The sequence below is a fragment of the Ursus arctos genome, unplaced genomic scaffold, assembly GCF_023065955.2.
Source record: "Ursus arctos isolate Adak ecotype North America unplaced genomic scaffold, UrsArc2.0 scaffold_9, whole genome shotgun sequence".
In the NCBI taxonomy this organism is placed as follows: domain Eukaryota; kingdom Metazoa; phylum Chordata; class Mammalia; order Carnivora; family Ursidae; genus Ursus; species Ursus arctos.
The window spans coordinates 1,995,026-2,017,476 of NW_026623111.1; the positions used below are offsets into that span (position 1 = coordinate 1,995,026).

Genomic DNA, 22,451 nt, shown 5'->3' on the forward strand with positions numbered 1-22,451 from the left:
TCCTGTCATTCACTGTTCCTTCATGGCTGTGCATGACTTGGTCCACACATGCAGCTGCAGGTCAGGAGCCGCCTGAACCAGATTCTTGGCTTAGGGTCTCACAAGGAAGGCCACAATCAGGGTGTCGGCCCGGACTGGATTGCTGTTAGAAGGCTGCATGGGGAGGGCCCACTTCCCAGCTCCCTGAGATTGTGGGCAGGATTCATTTTCTTACAGCTGTAGGAGTCCTGGCAGCCTGGTTCTTTAGAGCCAATAGTGGACAGAGACTCTCTCAAGATGGGTGCTACACTCTTGGGGTGCCTGGGTGGCATGGTTGGTTAAGCTCCTGACTCTTGGTTTTAGCTCAGGTCACAATCTCAGAGTCGTGGCATTGAGTCTCAGCACTTAGCACAGAGTCTGCTTGAGGTTCTCTCTTCCTCTCCCCCTGCCCCTCCCTCTCAGGCGCACTCTCGCGCACATGCTGTCTCTCTGAAATTAATAAATCTTAAAAAAAAAAACAAAAAAAGATGGTGCTACACTCTTAAGTAATGCATCCAATCACCTTTGCCAGATTCCGCTGTTAGAAGCAAGTCAGGTCCTGCCCACGCTCTAGGAGGGAGGGCCTTACAGTGGGTGGGAACCATAGGGGGGGGTCATCATAAAGTCTGTATGCCACACCCACCCAATGCTAAGCACTGGATAGGAGGGTGAGTAAGATGTCATCCTTGCTTTGTAGAGATTGTCTATGGGAACTCGCAGTCATGTTGGTCTAGCAGGTGGGCTCGGTGCTGTTACAGTGTGTCACAGAGGCGTGAGCTGGCAGGGCCCACGTCCGACAGCCCTGGTGAGTGCTTATGAGGTGGAATGGAAGGTTGAACTTGACATTGTTGTATTCAGAGGTAAAGCAGTTTTTCCAGGAACCAGTTTTCACCAGTTATACTTGTTTGGCCTTCCCCAAAGATTGTTACAGTGTCTAAAGTTTATCTTAAAAGGTAAACAAAAAAGTAGGTTGATGAATACAGCCTGTGCTGTAGCCAGCATCAGGGAAGCCCTGTTTAAGTGTTCCATATATTAACACCGGGTAACCAGTTCCCAGATCAAAAGACAGCAGCACCGGGGCGGGCGCCTGATGGGCTCAATGGGTAGAGCATGAGACCCTTGACCTCAGGGTTGTGAGTTCAAGCCCCACGTTGAGTGTGGACCTACTTCAGAACAAACAAAACACCCCAGCAGCACCTCAGGCCCCCCTGTACCCCTTTTGGGCACTTAACCCATCCTAGGGTGACCACTGTCCTATCTTCTTTTTTTTTTTTTTCCTTTTTTTTTTTTAAATTATTATGTTCAATTAGGTAGCATATAGTACATGATTAGTTTTTGATGTGTCCTATCTTCTAACAGCAAACATTGGTTTTACCTCTTTTTGTCCTTTTTATGAGTGGAATAATGCAGTGTGTTCTTTCCCATTTGGTTTCTTTGACTCAGCGTCCTATCTGTGAGATTCACCCCAGTGTCGCCCCTGGTACTGGAGTATTTGCTCTGATTCCAGGACCCTAGTCTGTTGTGTGGGGTTCCTCAGTCGGCCCGCTCAGGTGTTGCTAGCTCTTTCTGATCTGGGGCTGTTAGGAACAGTGCTGCTTTGAGAGTTTTGGTGACCATCCTTGTGTCTCTGCTGGCATGCAGCTAGGGGTCGTGTGTGTGTGCGCGCCCAGCTTTTCTAGCGGTTTCCACACAGTTTTCCAAAGTGACACTGTGTCGAGATCTGGAATGGTGATTGTCTTTCCGTCTCTTTGGCCCCTAGGGTTACAGAACTGGCTACCCCTACCGATACCCTGCTCTGAGAGAGAAATCTAAAAAACACAGCGATGTGGAGGCTCCTGCCAGTGTCACAGGTTACCCCTTCGCGGGTGACGGGGACCCGGGCACTTGCTCCCCTCTCAGACACAGTTTTCAGAAGCAGCAGCGGGAGAAGACAAGATGGCTGAGCTCTGGCCGGGGCGACGATGCTTCTGAGGAGGGGCAGAACGGAAGCAGCCCCAAGTCGAAGACTAAGGTGTGGACGAACGTTACACACGATCGCGTGAAACCCTTGCTGCAGTCTCTCTCGTCCGGTGTCTGCGTGCCAAGCTGTATTACCAACTGCTTGGTCTGTGCCTACTTACTGTTCATAGTTAGATGACGTAGAGCAAGTTGGGTAGCTGGGGCTTCGGAGGCTTTGGGAATCCAGCCCCTCTGACCCGGATTGAAAGCAAACCCCCTTCATTAACCTTCTTTTAGCCTCAACCAGAATCTGCTTTATGCATCAGCTGTAATTCAAGTAAATCTGTCTGCTTGAAACTGCTTAAGATCTGTCCTTGGTCTTCACCTGACCCCGCGGTAGCAGAGAAACTAAGTAACTTACGTGTGCTAACCTGCAAGTCAGAGCTGCCATTTAATTCAAATTGTACTCAAGGAATCTTAAAACTTCTTGCACAAAACAGTAGTTCAGTCTTGAGCTGTGATTGTAGTGTTGTAATCTCCAGCGGTTTCTGAAGTCGCTGCAGTCTGTGCTTTCAAGTCTTGAGTGTTTTCTTAAGCAGTTTTCCCTCGTGTCTCACGGGCATTTTCTCAGCTGACCTCGTCCTTTCTCGTTTGCCTTGGGCCCTGCTCGCTGTCCCAAAGCCTCCGAATGCTCTAAGCCAGCTACCTTGTGCATGGACTGTTGCATGTGAGTAGACGGCCATAGTGGTGAGTCTTGTGACTCCTGCTGGGTGTGGCATGACCCCAGTGCAGCGCAGGCCATCTGCAGGCACCAGCAACAGACGCCACCGGGCGTGCTTTGTGCCGGAAGTGACAAGCACTGCCCTGAGAGATACTTCGCTGTCCTGGTGCTCACGCCCTGTGGGGACCGTCTCCACTACCCCCTCAGGTGGCCGCAGACAGTTCAGTGGCCCCCCTGCCAGAGAGTAGGGAGGCCCCTGGCGCGGGGTCCTGTGAAGAGAGGGGGGCCGGGGCAGACTCCTCTCTGCATGTCAAATTCTGTAGGAGTCCAGGTGATGTTAGGTCAGAGGGCCTAAAACAGTGGGTCCCAAGTAAGCAGGCGGGGCCTCCTGTTCCCTTAATAACAGTGTTTTTACTTTATAGATTTATTCCAAAGAAAACAGCTCTGTCTTCCCAGGTGGCTCTGGTGAGAGAGCCTCTGTGCTCCTGAGCAGACGGGTCACGTGGGCAGAGACTCTGCGTGAACGTGGCGGGGCTCAGCGTTTGAGCCCGTCTCTCCTCTCTCCTTTGCCCTCCCTCTCTCCCTCCCTCGTTTTGTTTTTCTTTTCCAGTTTCATTTGTTTCGATTTTATTCATTTTACTTGTTAAAGGGAGTGGTCCTAAGAACCAGCTTTCCGCTGCTGATATAAATACATAGTGCTGAGTGGCTGTGATGAGGTTTTCCAAAGCACACGTGTAGTGGCAGCTGTGAGCTTTATTTGCTGTTGGCTTGAGAAAACGTGCACTCACTTGAGGTGCTTGAGTCAGTGTGCATGCACTCTGGAGGGAGACCTCGCGCAGCGGTTAATGTGGGTCCTCACCGTTCCGGAGTAATGCAGACTCCATGCGGTGCTCCCAGGTTGGTATGTGAACTCACAGTCACTGTTCTTAAGTTTCAGACGTGTTCAAGCTTCTGAGGTTATTGGGTTAATGTTTGACTAAAACCTATTTTTAATAAAAAGCTGGAGTTATTTCTTTCTGAGAAGATAACCGTCAGTGAGTACCTCACAGCTCATGCCCATCCCACACTTCCCTTCACGGCGGCTAAGCATTTGCCAGTTGTGTTGCTTTCTTTAAAGCCTTACGGTTTATGGCTCCCCGACTGCCCCCTGAAGGTACTCTGAAAGGCATAACATTGCTGGCCTTGTTTTGCTGTTCAGTGCCCACCCATGCCTAAGAATTAGAATCTGATGAAAAACCTCGGACTGGATTGGAGATCCAAAAAACAGCACGTGACAGGCGCGGTGTGCTGTGCTACGCACCAATGACTAAGACAGCCTTCTAACGAGAACTCGTGAGCGCCTCACGTTTGTTGGGGATATTTTTGTAACACTCTGAAGTATTAAGTTATATAAAATACTCGACGTCACCAAACTCTCCACCAGGCGCCCACCGTGCACACGTTCGCACCGTGATTTTCTGGGATTGAACGAGCTATGCCGGCAGCGCATTCTAATGCCGTAGTTTATTTCCGTGCCAAACTTCGGTGATGCCCACTCCTGCCTCACGGCGTGGTCCTTCCCTCCCCCCGGGTGGCAACATCACATCGCCTTTCATGACCCTGCCATCTCATGCTTCCAGCGGCTTTGGCATTGATGACTCTCAGGGCGGTGAACCAATGTGCTCTGAAGGGCCCCCCCCACCCCACCCCGCGCCCCAGGTGGTCTGCGGGAGTCACGGAGCAGAGCTCTGTCGTCAGCCTGTGCCGTGCCTGAGTTCTCCTTGGGGCATTCTGGAGGGCGTGTGCCAGTCGGTCACGACTTCGGTTCCTATTTGTACATGCCCTGCCCCGATCCCCTTGCTGCGGTGACAGGAGGTGTGGTCATTGGTTCATTCTCTGTGATGTTCATGCATGACCAGGTGTGAGACACGTTGGACAGATTGGATGCTGTGGTGTCGCGTAGCGTTGTCCCCGTTCTGACTTTTCAACTGTTCTTGATATTTGCAGTGGACTAAAGAGGATGGACATAGAACCTCCACCTCTGCTGTCCCTAACCTGTTTGTTCCACTGAACACTAATCCGAAAGAGGTCCAGGAGATGAGGAACAAGGTGCGTACCAGCAGCCGTCAGCCCTCGGTGGAAACAGGAGCGGGCGGAGGCAGTGATGGGTTGGACGGGGTGCGGAGCGCACTTGCCCCGGCGGAGGGCTTCTGCCGCCACCGCTCCTGTAGCCGAGGCCCAGTCTTCCCACCACGTCTGCTGTCGCACTAACAAGTGTGCTGTGTGAGCAGCAGACAGGCTGGGGCCCCGTGGTTCTTGGACTGAGGCTTGCTCACATAGCCGGGCAGAAGCGGAAGCCAGAGAGCCTGCTTCCGGCGAGAACAGCCTTTGCCCCTGAGCTTCATCCTTCGTTTGTTGAGCTGTGAATGTTTGCTGTATCAGAACACGAGCCCCCCTCCCTCCCCGTGTTCACGGTGTCACTGTATGACGGGCACATGGGGATAGTCCCCCTCTACTTAACCAGTACGGTGAGAGATCTGTGCTTACCACAGCCGTCTAGAAGGTGCAGAAAGTCAGGAATGGCTTAGTCCTCCCCTTAGACTCATGAACGACTCAGCAAGCTGGACTGGCCCCGTCAGGCAGGCACTGTGGCCATGCAGGACCATGAGGGGTGGGGCAGAGCAGAAGTGCGGCTTGGGTGTGGCTCTGGGGCCCCGGTAACAGCAGAGTGACTCCAAGTCACAGCCGGGCTTCTCTGTACTGTTGATGTGTGTTTCTCCTTCTTGCATCCTCAGATCCGGGAGCAGAACTTACAGGACATTAAGACAGCTGGCCCGCAGTCCCAGGTTTTGTGTGGTGTAGTGATGGACAGGAGCCTTGTCCAGGTGAGAGCTCAGGATGTCTGACATTAGTGGGTGGTGGCTCTAATGACTGTCTACTCCAAAATTACTCTTGAGTTGGGAGAGAATGACTCTATGAGGTAAGTATTCTAGGCAACCAGTTATCTCCATGAAAAATCCTCACAATAAGGAATAATGCTGGCACTTTTCCTGAAGTTGTAGATTTAGCATAAGCATGCCCAAGGGCCGTGTACCCCCAGCCCTGCTCCATGCGATGCATGCCCATGTGACGGCAGCACCCATGCTGCCTGCTTGGGGACTGGATTTGCCCTGGTTTTAGCAGTATACTGGGGAAAATACTAGAAGAGGGTGGGTTTAATGGCCTTTTTGTTGTTGTGTATATTGCCGCCTGCAATCATGTGCTGCTCGGGCTAAAGTGCTTTCAGAGGGTACCTGTAAATGTGGCCTCCACATTTACATGCCCTTCTGGAGAAGGACTGTTTCTGGCACATAGAAGATAATCGTGTAAGTAGTTATCTCTGAAAATGAAGTTGCCGCCTAATGCTTTAAACACAATGGCAGGGTCGGTAACCGTGTTCCGAATCGGGGCAGCCGTGGTCCTGCTTGTGTGGTCTCTGCTCGCATGTGGCCCCACTGTCACCGCTGCTGTCCCTGTGGCTGGCTGTCTCTGCCGCATGCCCTCGGCTGGCTCCGTCCTGTGCTCTCCGTTGATGTTTCAAAGCTGGGCCTGGTGGGCTCTGATGACTCAGTTTACTGTTGCAGGACGCACCCCTCTCTGACTGTACGGAAACAATCGAAGGGCTCGAGCTTACAGAGCAGACCTTTAGTCCTGCTAGATCTCTCTCTTTTAGAAAGGTACTCACTGCCCTGTCCTCAGCTACCTCTCAGCACGCGCTGCTCTTCACCTGCCCCCCCATCCCTCACTGTCTGCTCTCGCTAGGCACCGTCTTAGTTACTGAAGTAGCTTCACCCCTGTCTCTCAGTTATCCGTGGGATTGTGCAGAGGTTCTGTTCTGCCTGTTCCTTCATGAAGACATTTGGTATGAGGCTCTTTTCACAATGGCTCTTATTCCACGAGGCTGCGGAGGGCGGGCCCATCTTGATGACGTGGCGCCTTTCTGAAGTTCTGCACGTGACTGTGGTTAGTGCACGCTTTTGGGTTTTAGCAAGCCTTTTACAAGGTGCGATTGCAAAAGGCTCATATGGGCAGACCGTGGGCAGTGGCGGCTCTCCCGTGCGGCCTTCTGCCTTTGCTTGCTCAGCTGTGACCGCACATGCTGTGAATATGGCAACTGGAGGTTGTATGATTGAAAGACATCATTTCAGAGGAAGGGGAATCAGTCAGACAGTTTGTATTGTTGAGGAAATATATTTTGCTTTTCCCTTAAAAAACCCTGGATAATTTTTTAAAAGTGTTTCACGGGGGAAAAAGGCCTGAAAATTTGAAGCCCAGAGTTGTCCTCTGCGTACATGCGTACCTGGCGTGTTGGAAGGGGACTGTCCGTGAGCATTTGGGCTGCGCTACTTGGGGCCGAGGGCGGGCCGCGACTGCCTGCATGTTTCGAGTCTTAGTCACGTTCACCCTTCGTTCAAAGGGAATTTGTGGGGTGTGTCTCTTTCAATTCATATACCCCTGTTGAGATGCAAGTTTCATGTTAGCGACGTTCCAGTTGCCAGAAAGAAGCAGCTCTGTCCCAAAGTCTGTATCTCCCTGTGGGGACTTCCCCCCAGTAACAGGATTTTGCATACTTACGTATTAATTTCAGGGCTCCCATTTTTCCTTATCGTTAGAATGTACTTCCAGCTGCCATTCCTGGAGGAGCTCCTCAGAGCAGAGGAGAAAGATGTACTTGTTTTGCATCTCAGTACTTTGGGCTGGAAGCTGTTGTGATCTTGTGAGTTCCTGTTTTTTTCCTCAGACGTGTGAAGGTGTGCTGTGCAGGAGCCCAGGGGCTTCCTGTGCGGAGTGCACCCGTGGCTGCCACCCCGTGGCTCTGTGGGCAGAGCCGGTTGCAACAGTCCTTGCTCGTGGTCCTCCTGGCGCGCTGTTGCGCACTGTCACACGCAGTGGGCTCTGCTGGAGCCCTTTCAGGGCTCGCTGGAATGCAGGCTGTGTTGAAAGGGGTCTGTTTGGGCCGGTTCCTCCTCCAGCCCCTGTTCTGGCTTTGCTCTGGCGGTGTCAGACCTGGGTGTGTGCCCCGTCACCTGTGTTTCATGAAGTATAGATGCGGGGCCCCCAAGGCCAGAAGGTCAGAGTTGGTGGGAACGGGATTCCTGGCGATCCCGGTGTCCTCCCCACAGTCTGAGTGCCGCGCTCCGTGAGCGGTGCATCTGGGTGGGGTTAGCCTAGGAAAGTGCGCCCAGCCGAGATGCTAGTGTCGTACCTGGGTTCTTCATCCAGCTTGAGTTTTCTCTGCCACCCTCTTTCTGGTGTTCACATTTGCACCCTTGGTCTTTTCCCCACCGACTAAGCATATTTCATTTCTGTGTTGAGAATATGATTCCACGCATGCCCTTGACTGGGGCTGTTACCACGGCTTTTGTGTGGGGCTCAAAACGCAGACTGAGTTACTCCTCCTACTAGATGGGCGTTGCTGGCCGGCAATGTGAGTCTCTTTGACCAAGTGAAAAGGACTTTGTTAAACGTCCTAAAAATGTCCTCCTTCCAGTGAGGCAGGTACGTGTAGACACTTTCCATTTGAGAATCTGAGCAACATGTGTTTGGGACTTAGGAGGTTGGAGCTCTTGGGAAGGACTTTCCTTTGCTTCCATCTCTCCCTCCCTGGCGATGGATGGTCGTTCATGCAGAGTGTGTTGCCTTCTGACGGGAGAAGGCACTGCGAGCTGTCAGCCACACCCTGATGCTCTGGTTCCAGAAGGAGTCCTGAGCGCCCCCGAAGGCTCTCTCCACTCCAGCCCTGCACCTGCCAGCATGTAGCCTGGGGCAGTCTGGCACCTTCTGGACTTCATTACTAGTGAATCGAGCTGTTAGACATCAGGTTTATGCTAAGCCTGCCCAGCGCAGCCAGGAACTGTCCTGCGGGGTCTGGGCACTGTGAGCCCCTGTTCTCTGCAACTCTGTGCGCATGGGCTGTGGCCCTCCCACACGCTGTGCTGTGTGGTGGACGCGCGAGGGGCCTGGGCCCACCTCGCAGACTTACATGGTGCATTTGGTGTTGAGCACCCAGAAGTGTGTGGCCCGGCACTGAGAACGTAAATTTAAATCTGAGTGGGTTTTATGGATGAAAGCCTGATGCTCGGAGAGATCGGGTCACTAGCCCTGTTCGTGTTGCTTGCCAGCTTCCCAGCCAAGTGCAGAAGCAGTTCCTGGGCATCTGGTTTGCTTGGAGCCCCTGTTCTGTGGCTAGAGGTGAGGGAAGCTGCAGGAGCCTCCCCGTGGCCTGCTGGGGAGAGCAGCTGCGTCACAGCCTGGTTTCTCAGCCCAGACTGCTCCGTAGGGGACCTTTTTCCCTCTGCATCCCAAGCCCTGCTCCCTCTGTCCCCCAGTCTGTTTAGAGCCCAGGTCTTGGCAGGTGCTTGGCTGTTGGCTGAGGAATTTGGAGGAGGGAGGCCTGGCAGCAGAGGTGGGAACCAACAGGCTGTGCCTCGAGGGTTACATGTGTCAGGGCGGGAAGGGCCTTGCTAGTCCATGGGCGCCTCTGTGGCAGGTGATTCTTGATACTTTATTCATCCCTTGATTTGAACTTTTAAGTGAATGGGAACATTTCTCTCAAACCTCACTTCACCTCGTCATTTTCTCGGCAGTGATACCAGGATGTGAATGCAACTGGCCACGTTGCCGTAGAGTCAGGGAACTGCACGGCCGGGCCGCAGCTGTTGTCAGCCCCACGGGCTCCTCTCAAGGAAGCAAAACCGGGGGCTGTGCACAGGAACAGGCATCAGTGAGTAGCGAGTGGCAGGCAGGGATTCAGTCCCCTGTCTTGGGGAGACAGGGCTGCTTCTGAGTGAAAGGCCAGTTGACCTTGGGTCATTGTTGGTCAGAAAGAGGGCCTCCCTTGACCATCCAGGTCATCTTGCATCTCGAGGCTCTCTGAGCAAAGGTGCCCAACTCTAGCAGGCCCTTTGCTTCTCTTCCCCGGCCCTGCATCCCTGATGGATCATGGGTGCTCTGGACTGTCCATACCCGGCTTGCTGGGAAGGGGCCCCTTAGCCCAGGCTCCCCAGCCTTTGCCAGGGCAGTGGGTGGCCCAGGTGAGCTGAATTTCCCCAGCACTCAGTCTGGCTCTGTCTCTCATGCACGTTGCTCGGGCATGGTCTCTCTCTGGTGTTCTCCCCTTACTGAGGAGAGTATGGACAGACCAGGCCTACCATCAGAATTTTGGATTGTCGTATCATGGGTTGTTTTTGGACGCTCCCATAAAGTAATGGGCATGTGTGTGTGTTCTGGTTAACTTTCTCAGAAAATGAACCCAGGGCATTTGGGGGCCAACCAGGCTGGGTGGTGGGACACAGAGCTGTGCTGGACATGTGAGTATAGGCTGGACATCACACACCCCAGAGCTGCCTCCCCCCACTGGCTCCCTCCCTCCAGGCCTGCTTCCCCACCCCCAGTGATGGCCCAGCATGGGGCAGCCTCCCTTTGCAGACCTGGCACTGACTGCCAGACACCTTTGTGCTCTGCTTGCTTGCTTTTTCTCTTTCTTTCCTACATGTTCTCGGTTTTCCAAATTCCTCAGACAAATACTGGTATTTTGGGACTTCTTAAAAAATTTCTCAGTGTTTTGGGATAAGTTCTAGGAGCTAGTTGTAAACGAAACACGCAGTTAAAAGAACAGAACTTAATCTGTGAATTTAGAAAGTAAGCAAATCTCCGAGCATACTTTCCCCGACTTGGAATCCTGGATGTTTTCTGATGTCGTGAGGAGGGCAATTGACTTAAAGAGTTGGCTCTTCCGTCCCTGCCAGGAAGGAGATGGTGTTCTCCCTGAGGTACTCTGCTCTCTGTGCCCCTGGTGCCTTTGCCTCTGAAGCCTGAAGGACTTTCCTAGGATTTTTTTCTCCTGTTACATTTGTTTTGTAGCTTCAAAGTTGTGTTTCTCTGTCTCCGACCACTGGAGGCTGCAGCTTAGCCTCAGTCTCAGGGCCCAGGGCGAGGCCCAGACAAAGTCTCAGGGTTGTCTGTGTGCTCTGGGAAATCTGCCCACCCCGCCCTGCCTGCAGCTTTGCCCGGGGAGGGGGGAGAGTCCCTGCGGGCAGGGCTCCCACAGACTGGGCATCCCTTTTTGTCTGCAGGGGGAGCTGGTGACAGCCTCCAAGGCCATCATTGAGAAGGAGTACCAGCCCCACGTCATCGTGAGCACCACGGGCCCCAACCCCTTCAACACGCTCACCGACAGAGAGCTGGAGGAGTACCGCCGGGAGGTGGAGCGGAAGCAGAAGGGCCCCGAAGGTGAGTGTGCGAGAGTCCTGGGCACGCAGGCACACTCAGCATGGGTGGGACGTGAAGTGAGAGAAGGCGCTCTGCCAGCTCCTTTGTGCCCAGGTGTTGACTGGGGGTGATGAGGACAGTCACTCGCATGAAAGATCAGCCTTGTGTTTGGTTAAGACCGGAATGTTATTCCGTGCACATTTCCTAGTTCCGGAGGGATTAGAAGGGGAAACACACTAGTGAATGGTCTGCTTAGGAGGGACCAGGAGGCTGTGTTCTACAGCCAGACTGCTCTTTCTGCACAAACCCTGAGGGTCTTCCCGGGCAGGGTATGATCGCAGGCGGTGTGCTAGCATGGTGACGGCTCCAGCGCATGCCCAGACCGAGTGATGAGTGTGGCTGTGGCTGGTGCCCCCTCTGTCTCTCTTGGTAACTCACCGACCCAGGAGGTCATATTTTTGTAAAACACAACAGGACTATTTCGCAACAAATGAGAATCAATGACTAAGAGCCAGAACCTCTGGGAACAAGTGGTTTCAAACTCTAGGTTTTGAAAGTAGATCCAAGAATTTGGAGAACTAATGCAAGAAGCCAGTCTCCCCCTGCCTCTGCTACAAAGGCGTACTTTCCCTGAGCACCCTTGGTTGGTTACCAGGAATGCCCTGGGCACAGATAGCCCCCAACCAGGAGGTTCATGCTGCGTCCTCAGGGCCGTTAAGTTCCAACCCTGGTCTTTGTACTGAAGCCTCCGATCCTGAGCAGGGATCACACGTCTTCCCCGGCTTGCTCCCTGGGAATCAGCCTTTGGAATGGAAGTCCCACGGTGTTCCATGGCCCTGGGTCCTTGGCGGATCCTCCAGGGAATTATGTATTGCTCCTCGTAACCTCTGATTTGCCGCAATTTAGGTTTTTTTGGGTCTCGTTTTAGACCAAGTGATGCATTATGTAGATGCTGTTGAAATTTGAGTTGTATAAAAAACTATTGTTTTTTGCTGAATTGTTTTCAGCGTGTGTTACGGTGTCACTGCCCGTCACTTTCTGTTAGCTGTGCATTAGGGTTAAGACTTAGCACACATCGCATCAGAGTGAGCCCAGGCTTCCCGCCACATGGGGCTCTGCTTCCGATCATCTCCCCTGAATGGTGCGTGCAGCCCCACAGAGAGCTTTGTCTGCCCTGTCGCCATAAGTCCCTGCCTCAGGGTGGTGTGTGGGCCCGAGCTTTTGGTCCTGCAGGCAAATCCTGATTCCAGAGCACACACGTGTGTCTGCCCTTTGGGCCCTTCCAGTGTCTGGGAAATCTGGATTACAAGAAAATGTTTTTTGAGTCAAACTGCAAGGCACACAGGGGTTTCCTTCCACCTGAGGAGGGATGTTACAGCCGTTGAGTGTATGGGGCGGTTATGACCGTGCTCTGTGATCACTGAGCTGTCTGCAGTGTGAGGGCCTGCCAGGGGGCACTACCAGAGACCCCTGCCTGGTGCTGGCCCTGGGCATGGGGGGTGCCACACGGCAGCACTCCCCGCAGGAGGAAGGAAGAGAGCCTTGGGTCTTGGGCACCTTTCCTGGTTGAGGGAGCTCATGGGAGATGGAGAGGCCTTTGTTCATAGACACCTGGTTTCAGGAAGGTAGGTTGGCATCTCTATAACATCAGAGGCCCTGCTGATTATAGCTGCTTGTTCAAAATACGAGACGTAGTGATGCCAAGCTGTGAATATAAAAAGTTTAAACGAGAGAAGGAGATTTAAGGAATTAGGATAACATTGGTATGTATTTTTCCCTAAAAGAGAAGTAGATTTGGATTTTCTGGATCCTGCGTCCTAGTACCTGCAGTTTTTTCTCTGGTCCTCATCAGCATATTTTACTTCAAAAAATAAAAATATTATAATTGCGAGGTTTAAATTATCGGTAGAAAATGCTGTGCATAAAAGAATGGAAACCAGTGCAGTGTTCATGTGACCTCCTTGAGGTGGTGGGTAGGGTGAGGGTACCTGGGACCCTGGGCTGCTGGCTCAGCCCTGGGGAGGGCTCCTCACTGGAGCACAGGTGGGGACAGGCCAGGGGTCACCAGCCCCCATGTCAGTGTTGGCTCTGGCAGATTCTCTCTGGCATAAGAATGGAAATCAATTTTGTATCCAAAGTTGGTTGAATCTCTTGAGATTCAGATCCACACCCCAGTCACAATCGGCCTTCTTTGACCCCTTGGAGAGATGAATACAGCGTGGCCGTGAGCCCTTCCGGTCTCTTGGATGCACCCGAGAATGAGAAGTTTCAGCTGTCCCCCTCGAGGCAGCCGGCTGGGCAGGGCAGGAGGGCCTGCCTGCCTTTGAGGAGCATGAAGGCTCATGATGGCTGGAGGTCTTTACTTTGCGCTTCTCCCTTTCTGTCCGTCTGCAGAGCATCTGGATGAGACCAGAGAACAGAAAGAAAAGAGTTCTCCAGAGCCCCCTGCTGCCCCCCAGACCCCCCCCAGCTCCCCCGTCAAGCTTGAGGAAGGTGAGCTCTGGGGTGGACGCGAGCGTGTGGCTGCCCTGCTGTGGGAGGGTGCATGGCCTTCTGTGGTCCGGCGTCCACCACGAGAGGCAGATTTCGTGTCTTGTCCAGTAGAGGGAGAGCAACCGGGGTGTCAGTAGTTGAGTGGACGGTCGTGGGGAGGAGCGAGCATTTGCGTGGAAACCAGCACGACACATGGTTCTGAACTGGCCCGTCTCCCTTGCTCCTGTTTTGGTTCTGTCCTGGGTCATTTGAGGCAGCAGCTTTAGTAGTGAGACATGAGGACAAGGTGGGAGGACAGACTTCGGGGATTCGATCCCACCTTTGTTTATGATGTCCGTTTTGCCCACTGCTTACGCATTTCTCAAACCTTACTGTGTCCAGATCACCCCTCTGGAAACGTCTTCCATCGTGTCTGGGCTGCAGGGCTTCGTGTGACCTGCTCTAGTGATCAGTCTGTGCCGAGTGCTGGCCTCCACGGGCCTCTCAGACCACCCACTGCGTGTTTGTGGCGTGTGGCCTGCGTGTCTGTCCCTCGGTCTTACGTGTCGTGCCTCCCCTGCCTGTGGGGAGCCCATGGCTTGCCTTCCTCCCCACTGTCCACAAGAATGGCTTGGCCATTCTCCTTTGGTAACCCAGTGGCTGTGACTGAATGCCTAGATTCTCTCCCTGTGCTTTTCTCTTCCTGTGGCTGCGTTCCAAACAGGAGGTGGCTGTGCTAGAGAGTACCTCTTACCATAGTAAGTACCGCCGCGGCTGGCCCTCCGCTGCCAGCCAGCGCTCCCTGTGCTTCACCTCATTCTCCTGCTTCTTTGTTGCTTCCTCAGTTCTGTTTTCTGTTTTTTCAAAGTAAAAATAAGAGGCCCCCCCCCCCCCATACCCAGTTCCGCCCTCCTAGGCAGCGGCATCTTGGCCGGGGCTCGGTCGCCGGAGAGCTGGGTGGTGGCAGCCTGCCCCGGGGGCTCCTGGGGACCCAGGCAGTGCCGCTCACGGCCCTGGGGGTCTCAGGAGTTCCCGAGCGGCCACATGGCCCTGCTCAGCCTGCGACTGCTCAGCGGGGTCACACACACATCCAGACGAGGTTCAGGCTGGGGGGTGGGGTGGGGATGGGTTTTGCCTCGTGCTGCATGCGGGTTGCTTCTGTTGGGATCTTGGCTTAAGCTGAGCGCTTAAGCGTAGTTGGGGATGGGGCAAGAGAGCTCTGTTTGGTGCTGTTTTTAATGTGGCGTTTGGTCACATGGTAGAGTTCCCCGGAGACCCCACAGGCCACCTCTGCACGTTCTGCAGGGTGAATGCTGACTTCCTCCTGTCCCCCTAAGTAAGGACAGTTAATTATGGTGGGACAGAAGGTGGCTCAGGGGCCAGCCGGGGTGGCTCCAGCCTCCCAGAGCCGAAGCGCTAAGCGTTTGGGGCCCAGAGCCTCCCTCGTCCGCCCCTCACCCGCACTCCGCTCCGAGCCCCGCCCAGACGCGTGGCTTGGTTTCTCTGTACTAAATGGTTTAGTCTTGCCCAAGCAGCCAGTCGCTTTAACTCTGTAGGATGTCGTAAAAATCTACAAAACTGGTTTCCCCCTGGTCAGAGTCCAGGTAGAGATCGGGTGATGGGACCTTCCCCGGAAACCCCGCCTTGGGCTGGGTCTTTACAGCAGTTACCTTGTGGCCACTCATGTTCCCGTGTTCGAGTGCTGAAGCTGGCCTGCCTTTTGCCCCATCCCTTACCTTACAGTTCCTCTCTTTGCTTCCATTCTCCCGCCTTCAGTGGCTTTATTTTGTTTGATGTTGATAGTACACTTGGGGTCTGGGAGTTAACCATCGTTTTCCATGGTTTTCTTCTTGGGGGAGACCAGGTGTTGTGGACCCAAATGTAGGCCTAATTTCAGAACTACTAATACTGCCCTTAGGGTTCTAGAACAAACTCCCGTTCAGGTGTTAAGTGCAGAACATGGTCCTCGCGCAGTGCCGCCGGCCTGCCCAGCTCTCCCCAGAACCGTGTCTGGGTCTGTCAGCACACCGTCCTCGAGGAGGAGCTGAACCGCCCCCCCCTCCCCAGGTTGCGTCTCCATTTTGTACTATGAGCCACATCCAGCCTTGAAGTGGAGTAGACCTGATTTCAAGTTTCTTGCTCTTGTCTTAGTAAAAGCCCCTAGAGCCCAGCCCCGCAGCCGTCTCGGTGCGGGGCGCTGCCTCTCTCTCAGGGCGCCCCGCTCGGGTCGGAGGCTGCTCTTCAGCCCTGTCTCTCGTCCCCCGCCCGCCAGACCTGCCGCAGGAGGCCACCTCTGGAGAGGACAGTGATGCTGCCACCTTCAAGCCGACCCTCCCTGACCTGTCCCCTGATGAGCCTTCAGAAGCGCTCGGCTTCCCCACACTGGAGGAGGAGGAGGAGGAGGAGGAGGGGCTCTGTGAAGCCCGGGAGCCTCCCAGCCCCGCCAGGTCCCCTGTGGCGGCCAGCCCCGAGCCAGCTTCCGCCCCGGCAGTGGAAGAGGCCACCTCCCCAGCTGCTGAGGAGGGGGCTGCCGTGGACCCCGGCAGCGATGGGTCTCCGGGCAAGTCCCCTTCCAAGAAGAAGAAGAAATTCCGTACCCCCTCCTTTCTGAAGAAGAGCAAGAAGAGGAGTGACTCCTGAAGGCCCGTCCCGCACACGCCGACGCCACCAGACTGCCCCTGATTGTGTCTTGTGTCCTGTCTCGTGTCATGGAATGCAAAAAGCCCAACCCTCCACGTAGCTAGAGCTCCCCTCACAGTGTGACCAAATCCCCATGTAGACCGGTGCTAACCTCGTGTGCGCGTGCCGCAGGCCTCGGCCTCGGGTGCTGGGGGAGATGCGTCTCCGTGGCCCCTCTGCCTCCGCCCTCACTGCCTGGACCAGCACCCGCGGGCGCGCTCTCCCCTGGGGACGGTGCGTCCTGGTTCTGGCCGGACAGTTGGAGGCCCTGGCGGCTCTGGCCTTGTCCTCCCTCTCCTCCTGTGGTGCAGTCTCCCGCGCTGTGTGTCTGCTAGGCTCCCCCTCACCCCCACGTCTCAGGTGACTGAATCAGCTTGGAGCTTCCCGCTGGCATTACCTGCTCCGTGATCTCACTGGGGTCGTAGCTACAGAGCCTCAGTCCTGTGAAAGCATTCCTGTGCCCGCCAGCGGTCCCGGGCACCCTGACGACCTTTGAGAGCTGGGGACCCAGCAGCAAAGGGGCCCACGTACACCTCATGTGCCCTGTGCATGGTCTGATGGCCCAGAGGCCAGAAACGGGGTGCAGGGGCCCCCGCTTTCTTACTGGGGTCTCTAGATTCTCATAGAGAAGATACATTAAGAGGGGGAAGAGTCCTTTCTAGAATTTTCTTTCAGCAGGTTTGCAATTCATCCTCCATTTTGACCACGAGCATGAACGGGCCACTTTTTGCTTTAGTTTTCTCCCTCCGGCCTGCCAGCAGGGCACGGCTCACTTACTGTGCGGGAGGTTTTGGAGCTGGGGAGGGATCTCCGCTTACTTTAACTCAGCCTGAAAGATCCCCTGGTTTTGGTAAAAGGTAACTCAAGGTAGAAGGGGACCCAGGGGTCCCTCCCTAACTTCTCACACTAGGCGTTTATGGAGCCAGGCCCGGCTCTCCTTGGGGGACATCATAAATTTTCACTGAGATTCCTGAGAAATCACGTGCAGCTGCTTAGCAGAAACTAGTGGAGGACCCATTCCAGGGGCCGCCCAGTGCCGGCCTGGCTAGGTGCCGGCTCGCCTCCTCCCTGGAAGCGGGGAGGGGCCCCTGGTGGACCCGGTGCCAGAGCTGGGCTGGGGTTCTGCACGCCTGACTCCAAGCAGGACCTGAGGCTGGCTGCATGGCGCTGACCGCTGCTTCGAGCTTTCTGGAGACTTGCTTTGTCCGGTGTATTGTTTTGTTGCCTGGGTGGTGGTCAGGGTCTCCGCTCTCGCCCCGTCCTTCAGTTAACCGCGACTCTAGCCCTTCCTTTTGTCCCACGTAAGCAATGACTTTCATTTCACTTTTGTAGCTTATTTTAACTCTTTGTATCACAACATGAAGTTTCGTCGCGTATGGACACAGGCTTGGGAGGGTGGGTCCTGCGTCCTTCACTGTAACATGTTCTACTCACAAATAAAATTCTTTAAGCAGTTTCCTTGTCTAAACTTGGAAAGCAGTTTTGCATTTTAAGTCCTTTCCTTTACTTAAGGTAGGACTTCCAGAAGTTTGTCTCGAGTCCCAAAAAGAGATCCGTGTGTGTGTGTGTGTTTTAAGATTTATCAGTGTGGGTGCATGGGGGGAGGGGCAGAGAATCTCCAGCAGACTCCCTGCTCTGAGTGCAGAGCCCCGTGGAGGGGGTGGGAGGGGGTAGATCCCACGACCCTGAGATCATGACCTGAGCTGATGCTCGACCACCCCCAAGTGTTTATTTCTTGATTGAACACTGTTGCTCTGCACCGGGGAGGTCCCTGCAGCCCAGGACTGCCCTCCCCCAGCCTGCTCCTCCACAGGCTGGGGCAGGACTTGTGATGGGGAGAGCCTGGCACAGAGGCCCCTCCTTCCCGGTCGGCCAGGGTGCAGGGCATAGCCCGGGTATCCAGGCCCAGGCTTGGAGGGGCCTGCATCCCACTTTGTCCTCAGCCTTGTGCAGAATGGCAGCAGACTCGGGAAGAGCCTGGCATGCTGCTCAGTGCAGCTCCAAGAGCCTTCCGCTAAGTTGCTTCTGGTGCCTGGGGGTCTGTGGGGGTGGGGGTGGCGAGGCATAGCGGTGTATTGGAGAGAGGCACTAGATATAAAATAGCTGCTTTATTTTGTCATTCAGAGGCCTGGCTGACCCTGTGTCACTGAGAGAAGCCAACAGAAAGCCTGGAAGGTTTTGGAGTCACTGCTCCCAGCCCGACAGGCAGGGCCGTCCACACCTAGGGAGGGGCTGGGAGTGTCTCGGGCCCTCTGGGGCTGCAGGCCCTGGGCTGTCCTGGTCTGGGCCCAGGGGAAGGTGGGGCGGGGGGGGGGGGGTCCCCGGCCCGGGCCTCCTCTCCCCCAGCTTGGGTGGGGCTCAGCTACTCGGCCTTGAGCGCGTGGGCTGGAGGCCTCAGGTTCCACAGGAGCAGGAAGGGGAGCAGGAAGAGGCCAGAGCACACGGTGAAGCAGACCCTGGCCCCTGCCAGCCAGTACACTGTGGAGAGACAGCCTGAGCGGTGACACAGGCCCACCCTGTCCCTGCCGCCCCTCGGCCCCAGGATGGCAGCAGTGTCGGGCGGCCAGAGGGGTAGTGTGGCCCCCTGCCTGGCCTGGCCACCCTGGGGCCCTCACCTGAGGCAGCCACTAGGGGTCCCACCGCCCTGGCCAGGGCGCCCAGGCTCCGCAGTGTGCCCATGATCGTGCCCTTCTGCCCGGGTGAGCCTTGCGGGAAGAAGGGGAGGAGGCCATCAGGTGCCTGCAGGCCTCCTCCCATCTGGGGGGCCTCCAGCAACGGAAGGGCTTCTCACCATAGTTGGCAACCACAGAGGACAGGCAGGGCACCACGACCGCGGCAGCTGGCGGGAGACACCAGGTAGGTGGAGGTCAGCCCGCAGGAGACACCCGGAGGGCTGTGACCCAGGACTCCTGGCCCTGGGAGGGCCCACTTACCGAAGGAGTAGAGCAGCAGCCCCGAGCCTAGCACAGGCAGCGTGAGCCCCCAGCCGATGAGGAGGAAGGCCGGCACGAGCAGCAAGATGGCCTGTGGGTGGGCACGGCAGAGCTCCAGCAGGGCTCAGGATACAGCCTGCCCCCCCCCCCCCACTCCCCGGGGGAGCCCCGTACCCCCTTCACAGCTGCAATCTCCCTGCCGGGGCTGATCCTCCGTGCATAGGCACCCTGCACGGTGGCCATGGTGAGGCCGATGAAGAAAAACATCTTTCCCTGCTGCAAGCTGGGAGCGGGGGAGCTTTGAGCACCTCAATCCTGCTGCCGGCTGCCCGCCCCTGCTCCCCCGGCCAAGTCAGGAGCCGGGGTGACGGCCGGTTCTCCATGGTGCGCGTGGCCAGGTCAGGAGTCAGCCCTGAAGCCGGGGGTCAGGCCAGGGAGATGGCAGGACGTTCCCAGGCCAGGTCCTTCAAGGGGCCGGCAGCCCTACCTGCTGAACAGGAAGCGCTGGTGGGCAAGGAAGCTGAGCGTGTACTCCAGTCCCGAGAACAGGAAGAGGTAGAGGAAATACACCAGGCCCAGGCGGCGGAGGCTCCTGAGTCCTGGGGAGCAGTGGGGAAAGGGCTGATGATAGCTGCGGGAGGCTGGGGCAGCTGGAGGAGGTGACAGTCCCACCCTCATGAGGGGGTGTCTCCTTACTGTCTCCAGCAGGCGGGTCCTGGCCGCGGGCCACGGCCGAGAAACGGAGCAGGGCCAGGGGGCTGAGCAGATCCGCAGCAGCTTGGAACCCGGGGGCGATGGAGGGTGCCTGGGGCAGGGGCAGGACTGGAGGGGCCTGCCAGGTGGCTGGGGAGGGGCATGACCTGAACCTGCCCTGGCCTCCCCTCCCCGTGCCAGGCCTTAGAGGCAGGGGCACCAGGAGAGGGCAGCCCAGGCCCCCGGCATCTGGGACTGGCACACAAGCTGGGTATCCCCCCATGCCCACAGAACTGAGCCCCCAGCCCTGGGACCTCTCAGTTCCTTTCTGGGTTCCCCCTTACCCGCTTCTCTGGGGGCAGGGTCTCTGGCAGGAAGCAGAAAATAAACAGCAGGTCTGAGGCAGCGAAGAGCAGGGCGAGCCAGGGTACCGTCTCCGCGGACAGGGAGGCACCAAGCATGGGCCCCAGGGTGAAGCCCAGTGAGAAGGCCACCCCGATGACTGCCTGGGGAGAAGGCCGCCTGAGCCAGACAGGAAGACCCCAGCCAAGGAGCCCCCCAGCCGCTCATCCCCCATCACCTGCACGTACCATGCCTCGGCTGCGGGCGGAAGGTGAGCCCAGGTCAGCTATGATGGCCGTGGAGAGGCTGACGTTCCCCTTGCTGATGCCCCCAATCACCCTGGAGGCCAGGAAGGCTGCGAAGCTCCTTGAGGCGGCCCACATGGCGTACGAGGTGGCCAGACCTGCCTGCCTCAGGGTGGGGTCCACGGGGCAGGTATGGTCACTTGAGGCCAGGAGGGGCCCAGAGTTGGGCCGACAAACCCAGGTTAACACCCCTGGGGCCCTGCCCTGTTCTGGAGCATCCAAGGTCCACCTGTGCTCCCAGTGGCCCTTACAGGTGGCAGGAGCAGCTCTGGGAAAGCCTGCCTGGGCCACGGGAGCCACCATTCCCTCAAGCACCACACCCAGGGGACAATGAGGGGCTCACAGCCAACCCCACTTTCTCCCAGAGGGCTGCCAGGCGGGCGAGAGGAAGCTGCACACTCTCACGCCTTGGGCACCCCCGTACCAGGGACAGCAGCATCACCGGGCGCCTCCCCAGACAGTCTGAGACTGCCCCCGTGAGCGGGGCCAAGAGGAACTGCAGGAAGGAGAAGACCGAGCCAATCAGACCTGGGAAAGAAAGAGATTTTGGTCACCACGACTCAGTCTGTCCCCAAGGGCCTGATCCCGAGGGGTGGGTCCTGCAATTCCCAAGCCCTGGGCCTCTGGCTGAGGTGCCCTGACCACCAGTGGACACTGCACTTGGAGAGGGGCAGACAGTGCCCAGGAGCAGGAAGGCGGGGACAGGGACTGGGATTGACTGGAGCCCGGGCAGAGACAAGCGTCCAGACAGGATCACAGGGGTCCCTGCATGGGGCTGGGGGCCATACCTCCAAACAGGACACTGTTGTACCTCTTCTCTCCTGGCATCCCGATCGCTGCGGCAAACCAGTCCACACCTCGCTGCCACGAGCCATAGAGGGGGTCCTGGGGAACAAGGAAGTGTGACAAGGGTGGGGGGTGTGGGCAGCCATTGTGGGGGGAGTCAGGGCGCCTCTGGGCATGGACATGGGGCGGTCTCACGTGGGCGCGGCTGTGGCTCTCCAGCAGCCCTGGTAGCAGGGGCAGCAGCAGAGTGAAGGCCAGGAGGTCCAGCAGGAGGCCAAGGAAGACCACAGTGATCACGCGCGTCTCTGGCGCCGTCTGTTGGCGGATGGGTGGGCGCGGGGTGCAGCTCCCTCCGGCTCCCCAGCCCATGATCCCGCCTGGCTGAGAGTGTGTTAGGTCTGCATGAGGCCACCTCTGGCCACCCCAGCGCCAGATGTCTACCCTACACGGGGGGGAAACTGAGTCCCCCAGCTCCCGCCATGCGCCCAACCAGACAACAGCCAGCAAGCACCCTAAAGACAGTGCCTGCCCGCCCTGCTAGCGGGCGCCCGCGACCCAACACAGGGTTCCCCCTGTGCACTCCCTCCCCGACCCCGGGCAGCAGGAAACTCAGGCTGCGGGGTTGCGCAAAGAAACCGCAGTCACTGATACCAACCGTCGCCAGGGGTCGGATGGGGCATCGCGGCCCCGGGCATCAGCCCATCCCACACAGCCACCCCATGTCCTCGTGCGGAGCGGGCGGGGAAACTGAGGCCCGGGAGGAGGGCGGCCCCGGCGGCGTCCCTGCGCCCCGAACACGATCCCCGCCCAGGAGCCCGGACCCCGGCCCCGAACTCCGCCCCCCGCCCCGCCCGGAATCCCAGACCTGGCCCCCACTCGGGACCCCGCCCCGGAGGGCCCCCAGGGCGGGGCAGTGGGGCGCGCACTGGACGCGGGAGCAGCCCCGCCCTGCACTTGCCGCGGCCGCGCGCTCGGGGCGGACGGACGGACACGGATACACGGACAGACGGACGGATGCGGAAGGGACCGCCGGGCCCGCTGCCAGGGGCGGGGCGTGCGCCGACCACGCCCCCGCCCCGGAAAGTGTGGACGGCAGCCTGCTTCCTCTTCCGGCCGGCGCGCGCTGAGTGCGGGCGGGTGTTGAGGGACCGTGGGGCTTCCGTCTGCCGGGCCGCCGCGGGGTCTCGGCCGCAGGGGCCCCTTCTTGCCGTCCCGCCGCACTTGCGGAGCGCAGGTCGTGCGGGGCGCTGCGCCGTGGAGGACCTCGTGGTGCGGGCCAGCCCCGACCCTGTCCTGCCAGCGGGCGCCTCCGACGTGCCGGTCAGCGGCTGTGAC

The 22,451-nt window shown here is 57.1% G+C and overlaps 2 protein-coding genes across 12 annotated transcripts in view; one reads left to right on the forward strand and one right to left on the reverse strand.

Annotated features, from left to right (window-relative positions):
* The window catches only part of ADD1 (adducin 1), a 91,780-nt gene extending 74,267 nt beyond the window's left edge, over nt 1–17,513 (forward strand). Inside the window, exons 10-16 of one of the 4 annotated variants that reach the window (XM_026485835.4) lie at nt 1,778–2,122; nt 4,664–4,765; nt 5,452–5,541; nt 6,280–6,372; nt 10,771–10,927; nt 13,301–13,399; nt 15,651–17,513. In XM_026485835.4, coding sequence (XP_026341620.3) covers nt 1,778–2,122; nt 4,664–4,765; nt 5,452–5,541; nt 6,280–6,372; nt 10,771–10,927; nt 13,301–13,399; nt 15,651–16,018 — 1,254 coding nt within the window. In that variant the 3' untranslated portion in view covers nt 16,019–17,513. The remainder of the gene's footprint in view (nt 1–1,777; nt 2,123–4,663; nt 4,766–5,451; nt 5,542–6,279; nt 6,373–10,770; nt 10,928–13,300; nt 13,400–15,650) is intronic. The other 3 variants (XM_026485837.4, XM_026485836.4, XM_026485838.4) reach the window with 3 other exon arrangements.
* Nucleotides 17,514–18,150: 637 nt separating this feature from the next.
* MFSD10 (major facilitator superfamily domain containing 10) lies at nt 18,151–22,176 on the reverse strand. 8 transcript variants are annotated; one of them, XM_057309535.1, is made up of 13 exons: nt 22,075–22,176; nt 21,312–21,497; nt 21,119–21,215; nt 20,755–20,858; nt 20,274–20,432; nt 20,028–20,189; nt 19,687–19,795; nt 19,478–19,611; nt 19,165–19,273; nt 18,991–19,081; nt 18,849–18,896; nt 18,673–18,762; nt 18,151–18,535 (listed from the first exon to the last, which is right to left on the reverse strand). In XM_057309535.1, the coding sequence occupies exons 2-13, from the start codon at nt 21,483–21,485 to the stop codon at nt 18,178–18,180; spliced, it is 1,635 nt and encodes a 544-aa protein (XP_057165518.1). In that variant the 5' UTR covers nt 21,486–21,497; nt 22,075–22,176; the 3' UTR covers nt 18,151–18,177. The 8 variants fall into 8 exon arrangements, with proteins under 8 accessions (XP_057165518.1, XP_057165517.1, XP_048067998.1 ...); XM_057309534.1 differs by having other exon boundaries at nt 21,312–21,493; nt 22,075–22,174; XM_048212041.2 differs by having other exon boundaries at nt 19,478–19,589; nt 21,312–21,493; nt 22,075–22,173.
* Between the last annotated feature and the right edge of the window lie 275 nt (nt 22,177–22,451).